The following is an 11655-nucleotide window of genomic DNA, read 5'->3' as shown; positions in this document are numbered from 1 at the left end:
CCCACATTGAAGATAATAAAATGCTGTGTGTTTTTGTAGGTTATAAACATTTTATCGCCCTCCTGCACCAATGCTTTACTTTATTTTACCGGTAAGTACAGTTTACTGCTACACATATTTCCAAACTCTTCTTGGAATAGATAGGCCTACTTAAGACAACTTTTATTTGGTCAGCAACAGATAAGTTAAACATGTCTTATCTGGAGCATGAAATAAGATATAATACATTTGTATAAATAAGTCATTTACAATTTGACAAAGATTTTTGTTTAGATTTTGATTGGATCTGTTGCTTAGCTATAACAAACTTACTTTTACAAACACTCAATTGCTGTGATGAAGCAAAAAGGCACATCAGAGGTTTCACATAAGTTTATTTCGTCATGAATAAAATACCAGAACAGTCTTTAAAAGTTTGAGGCACTTTGAAGTGTGACTACAGTGAAGGCAGGATTAAATATTACTCATAAACCAATTTTAGAAACAAACATCATCTATGACAGGAAAACTGAAATGGTCATTTTAAAGACCAAGCATGCCGAAACATTAGATAAAATGTAGAGGTAATTTCCTAGCTAAGGGTGGGATTTCCCAGTTGCAAAGCATGCATCTGCTTCAAATTGCAGAAAATCAATATTTAGTTTAACAAATAATTAGATTTTCTATTAACTTACCTTTTCCCCTTTTAAACGGCAAGGCTTTGAAGAATACAGAATATATAAAGGCTTTGCACGCAATGACTGAAAATCATCACAACTTAACAGATGTCTACCAAAAGAGCATACAGTGACAGAGCCCGGTTTCATTATCTTTATCAAAATATTTCACATTATCTGCTTCCAGCAATGCTCATCCATACTACATCCAAAAATATTTCTCTAAATATTAAACATGCATCTTTCCAAAGTAATCATCATTCTTCGGAAATGAGTCATTGTACATTTGTACAGTGCTTTTCACTGCATTTTTCAATTAAGTTAGAGGGTACAATCACACACTTACAAAGTTAGAGTTCTCTTGAAGAATCCAGTTCAGCGGCAGTCAAGGGTAGACCAGATAAATAGCCCCAAGCAGTCAGTTTATACTTTGAAATGTTAGCTGGAATTAAATATATTTAGCTGAGTACGCACATGTTATCTCCAAAAGCTATGGCAAGCACAAAATGACAGGCTACAGTAAAAAGGAAGTTTTGTGATAATGGTTTTTATAGTTTCTATATGTATATGTACTTCTGAATTTTTAAAATGTGTGTATTATACTCTGTTCTCCTGTAGTGATCGTCTAAGTTGCATCTCTCTCGCACAAAGACACACACACACACACACACACACACACACACACACACACACACACACACACACACACACACACCACACACACACACACACACACACACACACACACACACACACACACACACACACACACACACACACAAACACACACACACATCCTGCAGCGGTGTCACAGTGAAGTCCTTGAGTCCGAAAAGTTTTAACTGTTAATTTATTAAATTAAACGTATGGCTATATCCAGACAGAGGTCTTTCCATTTTTAACAATAGTTGCAGCCTTCTCTGTGGCTAACTTTGGCCTTGCTCCTTGTTTCTCCTGGACTGTATTGACTCGATTTTGCTCTGCCATAGTGCCCCCAGATACAGGACTACTGGTCCTGGAGGTCTGCTGGATGGTTTTAGTTTGATATGTTTGAAAGGCCATGTCAAGCTGCTCCTGTGCAACACGTAGGTGCCGGTGTAGGCTTGCTAAATCAGAAGGGATGTTCTCATCTGGGCTGGTGCACTGCTGCTCCTGGGCCACATTGGCCATGTTCTGCTTGTGGGTGATGAGGCTGTTGGGGATCCTGGTAGGTTTGTCTGTCTTCATCACAAGGTTATACCCCGGAGGGGAGGCTGGGATGTTTCGAGAAAACGGGTAGCCATAGGACATCCGTCGGCCCCGGTTCCTCTTAATGCGAAGGGTGTCCCGAAAAGTGCCGATTCCTAAGTGAAGCATCTCACACACATTTAGCACTAGACAAAGACAGCTTACCACATACATGATGAGAAGGAAGATAGTTTTCTCTGTGGGCCTGGAGATAAAACAGTCCACTCTGTGTGGACAGGGGACCCTGTTGCATACATATGAAGGACTAACTCGAAAACCATAAAGGAGATACTGTCCTGCAAGAAAAGCAATTTCAAAAATAGCTCGCGACATGAGCTGAAGAACGTAGATTCTCATCAGGCCTTCTTGCATAATTCTTCGGCGGCCATCATGTTTTGGTGGCTGCGCTGGTTCAGGCTTGGCCTCCTGCACCTCCAGTGAATCTTCAAAGATCATGTGCTCAGCATCGTCGTCTTCATCCCCCTCTAAGACATCGTCCAGATGATGGCTTTCTCTCCATCTGGAGTGAGGAGTAAGCTTTTTTCTGAGCCTGTGAAGCTTCTTGCGATCCGCTTCTGAAATCCGGGCTATCTTGTGGATGGCGTAACCCACGTACATGATAGAAGGAGTGGAGATCATGATGATCTGGAAGACCCAGAAGCGGACATGCGAGAGAGGGGCAAAGGCATCATAGCAGACGTTGTCACAACCTGGCTGCTTGGTGTTGCAGGTAAACTTTGTCTGCTCGTCCGAGTAGATGGACTCTCCTCCGACCGCTGTGAGCACAATGCGGAATATGATGAGCACAGTCAGCCACACTTTCCCCACAAAGGTGGAGTGGTGGTGGATCTCTTCCAGGAGACGAGTGAGAAAGCTCCAGCTCATGTTGCTCTCACAAGCTTTTCAACTAGAATCTGTAAAGGGAGAATGAAGAATTAATTAGGATCCGTGTAGATTGAAGAATTTATATTCAGTAGGTTATGAGTTAAAGAAGGAATTGTCATTTTGAAATAGGAATTACAGAGATTGTCACCTTGTAGTGTTATGTTGTAATTATATTCTTCTCACATTTGTATTCTGTATATCAAATGCCTCTGCTGTTTCTGTCCAACTAAAGCAATTTCGAACTAGTGCTGAAATTAACAATTATTTTCATTACCTATGTATCTGTACATTCTTATCTTGCCTATAAAAAGTCCTAAATCCAAAATGCAACTGCTACTTTCATACTTTCAATGTCTTTTTTTCTCACACAACTCCAAAACTCAAAATCTTAAAGTTTACTATCACACAGTATAAAACCTGAAAATATTCACATTTGAGATACGTTTCTGCTTTTTGTCAAACATTAACTGTATTCAATTGCACAGTAAGACTTGATGTAGAGGAGACATTTATTTTCAATTGCTTGCACAGCCAAACACAAGACAATAGCTTGTATTGATTCATGTCGGGAAGCAGGGTGATGTCATTCAGTCACCCTATCTAACACAAATCATGCAGTATTTTTTATAAAATCACCATCTTAAATAAATAAATAAACAATTAAAGAAACAAATATGAAATGGGTTTTAAATGAGCAAAAGAATAGCAGGGGAAAGATTAAAAAAAGAAAGAGAAAAACATTTCGTCCGCCGTGCACACACCAAGCAGCAACAACAACCCTTTGGAGCTTGGACCGTTTTGAACGCAGAATACTAAAAGAGGCTGAAAAACACATAATGGAAATGACAGAGCTCTGAAAAGCGCATTCTGGTAGAAGAGCTCACCCTCAGAAACATACTGTATTCAACGTTTCAACACGATGACATGACATGAGACCTCACAGTGTCAACTCTCTGACTCTGTGAGGTGAATAAGGCTACGCTGAGGAGACAACGTATCGCTTCTGTCCGCTCATTCATGGGGCAGAGCGAGCTGCAGAGTTCAAGTTGATCTCATGACTGTGGCACTGTTTTCCCTGGCTTGGGATGTGGCATCTCGCCTGCCATCTGACTAAACAGGAGAGGTTTGTTGCTCTGCCACGAGGCCTTCCCTCAAGATCAGGCACTGCTGACGCTGGGGAAGGGTACAGCCGCATGGAGGCAGATGGCACCTATGGTGTGCGACTCATGTCTGCCCCAGGATGGCATGACAAGAGCTACACTGAGGAGTTTTACGTTCCAACAGATCTGTTGTGTGTCATAGCATCAACATCATACCCTATCATTGGGAATCTTGAGATATCTGCCTGCTTTTCATGTGTTTTGCAAAGTGTCAACTTTCAGATCTTCTTATGTTGATGATTTGCTACCAGTCTGTCTTACATTTTCAGTTTTTAACAAAGTCTTTCCTGAGAAGGGATCTGTAATCTTAGTGGGACTTGTGAGTTAATTAAAAAAGGATAAGATTTTAGTGAAGAAAAAGCAGCATCATGTTTGGGTAATGATTTTTTGCTTAACGCGTCTCGGTTGAGACTGTAGAAAGCTGTAGAAAGTTTTATTTATATCCTTATAGGGAAAAATATAGTTTTAGGGTGGATATGTTTCACTAATGCAAGCTATCTCATTGTACAATACAAGCTACAGTGGTAGTTGTATTTACAGAAAATATACATATTTAATGAACACCTTGACTTATGATATTTAAATTCACCAATAGGGAAACACTTATAAAAAACAATATGTAATAAGGTTGAATAAATTAGACTTAAGTCTTAATTGTAAGAACGGGTATTTCATAATCAATGAAGATGCAGGCCCGCTTATTAAAAAGGCATATTATTGCGTTGTTTGTAACTGTAAATAGCTTTGTCCTTATAGCAGAATATAAATAAAGGACTGTTGCAGTGTCAATAAATTATCTTTCAGCAGAATACATTTCAGACACAGGACCTCCCAAACAGTCCTCAATTTTACTGTCACAAAATGTGCATTTTCCATTATATGACTAAACAAAAACTATAATACCATTTCATAAGGAGACAGTCAATAACTGAAACAACCCACCTGGAAAAGTTGCAAATGCATTTCCCATCCTCAAGGTCTCCTTTGCCCTCTCTAGATGTCCCCTGCACAGTCTGATCCCTGGGATATCGCTTCCATCCTAATGTCCTGACCTTTTCCGTTATTGATAACTTCCAGAATGTCAAAAACAAAACAAAAAAAGGGTGAACTTTTCAGACTAGACTTTCTAATTATTCCGTTTTCCCACTCTGTGAAGAAGTGAGGTCTCGCCGCTGTGAATGCCTCACATTCTGGCTTGTGTCTGGTTTCTATTACACCAGCCTTCTGCCCAAGAAGGAAGTATAAAAAACAGAGAGACAGAAAAAAATCCTCCTCTGGCAAGTGACCCTTATCCAAGGGTTCAGACTTGAGGATATCGTACTGCAGATTGAAATGAACACCCAGCTGAGGGAGCGTGTTAATCGCAACACAGTCAACCTACCCCCCAATGCTCATGTGCAACATTTATAATACAGATGATGAAGGTCTCTATCTCTCTCTCTCTCTTTGGTTTCTCTACTCTGTCTCTCTCTGTCTCTCCCTTTCTCTCTTAATCTATCTGTCTTAGCTTCCTGTAGGTTAATGTCTACATGCTTTGCTTATACAGCAACAGCAGTATCTACTTGTGAGGTGAAGGGTGATGTATAAGAGTCATGGCACACTTCTCACACATTTGTAAAAATGCAAAAGGTAATTTAAAGCTTCCGTCTGTCTCTCTAGAGCTTTCTCTTGTCTTAATCATGAACACACAATCAAATGCATATGAACCACAGTAAATGTAGATGACCACAGTCTATATTATTTGTCAATTACATAACAGTTTAAAGTGTGTGTCAGTTATGGAAGAACAACTTTGGGGAGAAAAAGACACAGAGTTTGGGGACAGAAGTGTCACCGAGACATAAGCCACCTTGCCTCAGTGCAGATCCGTTAGAATGTAACCAGTAGGTACACTCAGTCATATCAAGTGTCATAATATTTAGATCCTCCGTCCAGGCAGATGGCCAGATAACAGAGCAGTGGACAGGTCGCTCTTAGCACTCCTGCTACACGTCTTTTCCGACTTCATGTTTATACCTTCAAGGTATCTCTCTCTCTATCTCTCTCTGTCTCCCTTTTCTCTCTCACTCAGACACACACACGCACATACTTCCTTACATTAAAAAAAATAACACGGCAAAGTGCAGATGAGGAGGTGATTCATTCAAGATTAAAAACGGAAAGGAATTTCTCCATCTCTTTATTGTGTGTGCCAGACTTACCCGTCACATTTGGGAAGGGATCTAAAGTCAGCTACTCTTAATAGAGGACAGATAAACGTGTGTGTGTCTGGCTTGCGTTAATTAAATGTGTCTGGTCATTGTCACAGCGACAACATTATTATAATGTTACTTTCACAAGGCCCTCAATAACCCTAAATTATGACCTGTGTACAGCTATAAAGCCAAGAATAACGTTCAACAATACCTGAAGGCCACCATCAGGCAGATCAAACTTTCAACTCTATTTCTTAAATGATGATGAAAAATGGCTGTGCTTTAATATATTTTTTGGATATTAGACTGTCTTTAGGTAGATAGCAAAGAAATCTGCAGTGAGAAACAAGCACGTCAGAAGCCTTTAGATGCATTTAGATCCTGTTAGTGTTTGAGTAATTTGTGGTCGAAAGAAAGCTCTGAGAGCCAGCCATCTGGGCCTGCAGGACCCGTCCTCCTGAGGCCAGCCTTCAGGGCTCCCCTTTCCGTCTGACTGAGGAGATGTGGCATGGCGAGCACCCCTGGTGCAGCACTGAAGAAAAGAAGACAGGGAATGCTGCTGGAATGACTAGAGCATTTGGGGTTTGGACATGTGCTATCCCTAAGGGACAGATAAGCACGTGTTTGTAAGTTACAGTGCATTTCTTTCCATCCAAAATCTTTCCTTCATCAAAACAGCACAGATGGTCCAGTGGAGACGGTTGTTGAGTGAACATTCGACTTAAAGTTGTTTCTCCAACATTTGGTAGAACTTGTGGGGATTTAAAATGTACACTCACTAGGTGCCAATATGCTCTACTCTAATTTATACAGGTTATATTTGCACATGTAATACTACCAAGGTACTGCAATTTATCCTAGTCTTTACATTTTTGTGTAAGAACATCGTTTATCATTTTTAATATTGGCAAATACAATAAGTAATTTTGCCAAAAAGGGAATAATCAAGCAAAAAGATTGATCTTCCAACTATTATTTGGTCTTTGAAACTGCATTTAAACGCTTGAAATGCTCACAGTTACTTTAAGCAAAGGCAAAAGTGCACAAACGATGCAGTCAAACCAATGACTGTCTAGTTTTAAATGTGTTGTCACTGTGTCCTCTGTGTACAATTCAGGCTGTTCTAGCTTTGGGAAACTCTAGGTCATGCTGATAAATATTGATTGGATTGCCCAAAGCAATGAAAATATAACAGTATTACCCTGTAAGACATTGTTTGACATTGCTCTTGTCACAAGGACTGGCATCATGTGAGCCAAATATGAATGTTTAATATTCATTAGGGTTATGGTTATATTTAGCATTAAATGTAATATCGAGCAGATTTTGTGTCAGTTGTGGTAGCATCTGGAAGACACACACAACTTTAAAATAATCTAACATGACAGCTGACAATTAAAGACAAACAAAATTGAAGAAAACTAATCAGCAAAATATTGTAGTGCACTTGCTGTATACAATCTTTAAGAATCAATGCCATTTTTAAAACGTACTTTTATCACAGACATATTTTAACAGACAACATGTTTGTTTTTTTATTCCCAGACTGTTTCACCTTTAGGAGGTCACTGCGAGCTGTGAGGGTTTGCAGCGTAGCCGAGTGTTGAAGTGATGCAACGAGTGAACATCTCAACAACTCTCCTTGGCCGCCACCAATGTCATCACAAGAGTTTTATCCACATGTATTTACTGAACAAAGTTGATGCGAGCAGACTGGGGGCTGTGGAGGTCTGTGTTTATGTAACAGATCAAGCTCCACCATGTGACTTCCATGTCCCCCCCTCAGAGAAAAGAGTGACACAAGACACCAGAGCAAAAACATGCAACTTTGTGCTTGGACTCCTTCTCTCTCCCATCTCTCCTACTACTATCATTAAACTGCTCTTACCAGGCTGTAGGGGGCTATCCCATGGGCAGCCTGACAGTGGTGGCAGTCCCATCTCATTTGTTCATTTTTCTCCCAGTTTCTCAGCCAAGCCTATCCTACCCCCAGGGTTAGTGCGTCCCGTGCCAGTTTTACTAAGGCTGTACTCCACTGAAGCGACTGAGATGAAAAGCCTTGAGGTGGATGCCAACAACTTCTCTCAGCCAGGGCAATGCGTCTCCCACATGAACACAGCAACCAACTTGTATTGAAAATTAGCCTCGCCACTACGGTAAAGCGAGGGAGTGTGTGTAAGGGGATTAAGTGTTAGGTTAGCTGTCTTTTCCTACAAATATTTTACATATCATCTTCATCCCATACTCTGAATTTATGTAACAGGAGAAAATTAGGACGTATAGCAATATGTTAACAGTCTTAATACAATTAAATGTCTATTATCTGGTTCCAGTTTACTGCCCTACAACAATCTATCTATTCTGGTAGTAAAAAAAACCTGTTTTACACATCAGTGACGTTGCTTAACAATTATCAGCTTGACCTGTAAACTTAACATCAAGAGCTCAAAATGAGTGTCTCATTTATGTTTATAACATAAGTAGGAAAGAGTAGAACGCTAACTTTTTTCTAATGGTCAGAGTGAGAGCTTTATTTTTCACAGAAATGTTTTAAACACTCGAAAAGTGTGCAACTAAAAGACATGATTAATTGTTGGCTTCGCCCCATTTCTGTACATTAAGACCCATACTGTACCCATGAATGTACACATGGGCTACATCATTGGGACCATGTTTGGTTATATTACTGGCAAAGTTATATGAAAATATAGTTCAGTGGAAAGCCAATATCTGATTTAGATAGCTAGAAGATAATTATGATATGTATTTATGATGAGTCACAATAGATTACAATTGAACACTACTATACATACGATAATCAAGACGTGGTAATACATGTACAAGATGTAGATACTGTATTTATTGCTTGTTTTATTCTCCGTCATCATTTTTACACTCACTTGCTGATCAAGTTTTCCATCAGGGCAGAACAATTCCAACACACAACTACCCATCCAAATAATAATAATAAAAAAACAAGGCTGTGCTTGCAGTGCTGGAGGGCCTTAATCTTTGACATTATCTTGTCTAAACTGGCTATGTCATGGGCTGATCTGGGGCAAGCCCAAAGGAGCAGCAGACCTAGTCAGGGTCATTTGGACTACCAGAGATAAGTTTACTGTAACTCCTTCATTCAAGACGTCTTAGTGCCGTTAACCTTCTCCAACTCAGTGTATTCCTGTGGCAACACTGCAGGATTACACTGATAACAGCAATATACCATTATGGGACACAGTTATTAAGCCAATGATAAGACAAGACAATCTGCAGAGCAAAAGGCACGGGCTATATCAAATTCTGCTAAATATTAACCTTCAAGGACAATGGTTATGATTTGTGCAAGGATGGTTTTGCATTTAATAAAAAGAAAAATAACACCTTGAATAACCTTTGCTTTGAAATCTTGATTCTGTACGTAGATTTTACAAATGTTCTCTACTTCAGTCAGTGGGCATTTATATCCACCAGATGGCATTCATGTATTTAATTAATAACAGATTCCTGGAAAACCTTTAAACATGTTTGGCTCATCCTGACTCCCTGATAACCAATCATATGTGAAGACGGTTTTTTGACCCAGGCATGAGGATAACAACCTTGTCATTCGGAGAAATGACTAAGTTGACAATAGGTGAAAAGCAAATCCACGTCAGGTTGTCATAACTACCAAAACCACCTCTGAATCACTTACTTTGAGGGGGATTGTATCATTTACAGGCATTCAATAAATACCACTAAGATAGTAGAAGATAATAAAAGAGTGTCAACGAGTTTATATGAAGGCTGCATCACAACAGGAAGGGTTGTACAGTGAGAATAGAAGAATAGGGAGGGATGAAACCCTCTTTAATGGTCACACATGCAGAGCACACAGCACACACAGTGAAATTTGGCCTCTGCTTTTAACCCATCCTAGTACAAGGAGTCTAGTACTAGGAGCAGTGGGCAGCTATTGTACAGCGCCCGGGGAGCAATGGGAGTGGGGGGGAAGGGGGGTGTGGCCCATTGTTTTAGGCTTTTGTGAATGGTTTCCTGTTTATAGCTCTAAACTCTGTATCACAGAAATAGATTATTTGTCTTTCTGTTGGTTAAGAACATTCACAATATGTTTTTGTTTAGTTTGCTTTTTAGGTAGAAGCGGTACCATTACAATTTACCGGACAAAAATAAATGAATTATGTTAGTGTTTAATGGTTTTCAATAACCATTGTGGAGGAAACTTCTGTGTAGTAATGCATGGAGTCACCGACTCAGGAAGGAGACACGGTGAGAGTTGGAGCTTTGATGTCAAACACTGATGGGTTTATTCAGAGTATTCGGCCGGAGGATTCACATCACAAATCAAAGGGTCAGAGGTTCTGACTTCACGGTAGAGTTGCCACGTCAATTCTGAAGAGCCTCTCTCTATGTTAGACCTTTTAACTGGTTCACAGAGAATCAACATCTCTGAAGGAGTAGACTAAACAGCTGGGAACACTGAGCCACCTGCGTCCGACACTCATGGCCTCAAAGATTTCACATCTTAGAGTCCATAAACACCGATAAGGAAGTGCCTCAGTGTTCTCACAACAATTACCATTCGTGCCAGACAAGTTGACCGGTCACAAACTGGTGACAACAACACATATGGCACCAAGGCCTTTCCTTAAAGGAGATAACAGACGTCAGAGTAGATCATAAAACGTCACAGAGCAAAAGGTTAGATATCTAGAAGAATTATTCCTTAACAACCATGTATCAATATGAGATTTATTTGCTCATATCATTTGTCAATGTCTACTTTTGTAGTTGAATAACAGACAAGAGTCAGGTAGAAGTCAAAGGATAAAATACAAAACACCAACACCACGTGAGACATTAACACTGTGTGATACTGTATCATTTGAATGCAATGGCATTCAAAATAAACCCCTTGGTGTGCTGTTAATCCCCACATTGAGTCTCTTTCACCTCCCTCTATTAAAATTGTGAATTCAAATGCTTAGATCATGTTTTGGCAAGTGTAACAAGCAAAATCTCCTTTTTTCTACAATCTGAAGTTGCATATTTCTTCATTGAACTAAAATACTATGTAATGTAAAGTTACATCCTTTGTCTAGGCATATACTGTATAGCCAAAGACAACATACACAAGAAGCAATTCACAGCACAGAGTAAAATAAAAACAATAGAGCTGTACCTACCTTTCCATGCAGATAAAGCAGGATCTGATTCTATAGTTTCTGTAGGCTCATCCTGGCTGGCATCCAGAGGCATCGTATCACTGCTCGGGCTCAGAGGCAGGATGAGAGACAATGGGTCATTTTTCTTCAAAACCCCTCTCCACCAAGTACAGGCAGAACACTCAGGAGGCCAGCTTCCTGCCAAAGGCCCTATTGTTATCCGGCCCACCCGCCTCCATTTCCATAACCACTGTCTGTTTATTTATTTAACTCAAGGGTGACTCCTACAAACCCCATTCATATTCCTAGATATTACCAGTGAGGTAGCTATGGACCCCCAAAACCTTGCTTTTCTATATTAAGCTTTGTG

General features: G+C 39.9%; 1 protein-coding gene across 2 annotated transcripts; it reads right to left on the bottom strand.

The window, feature by feature from the left end:
- Window positions 1–358: 358 nt before the first annotated feature.
- Window positions 359–11389, bottom strand: cx47.1 (connexin 47.1). Of its 2 annotated transcripts, none has more exons than XM_034137184.1 (2): window positions 11307–11389; window positions 359–2797 (listed from the first exon to the last, which is right to left on the bottom strand). In XM_034137184.1, exon 2 carries the CDS (start codon window positions 2766–2768, stop codon window positions 1527–1529), a length of 1242 nt encoding a protein of 413 aa, XP_033993075.1. In that variant the 5' UTR covers window positions 2769–2797; window positions 11307–11389; the 3' UTR covers window positions 359–1526. The 2 variants fall into 2 exon arrangements, with proteins under 2 accessions (XP_033993075.1, XP_033993076.1); XM_034137185.1 differs by lacking the exon at window positions 11307–11389 and adding an exon at window positions 4871–4986.
- Between the last annotated feature and the right edge of the window lie 266 nt (window positions 11390–11655).

The sequence above is a fragment of the Trematomus bernacchii genome, unplaced genomic scaffold, assembly GCF_902827165.1.
Source record: "Trematomus bernacchii unplaced genomic scaffold, fTreBer1.1, whole genome shotgun sequence".
NCBI classification, from domain to species: Eukaryota; Metazoa; Chordata; class Actinopteri; order Perciformes; family Nototheniidae; genus Trematomus; species Trematomus bernacchii.
This window is presented reverse-complemented; position numbering and strand designations above follow the sequence as displayed.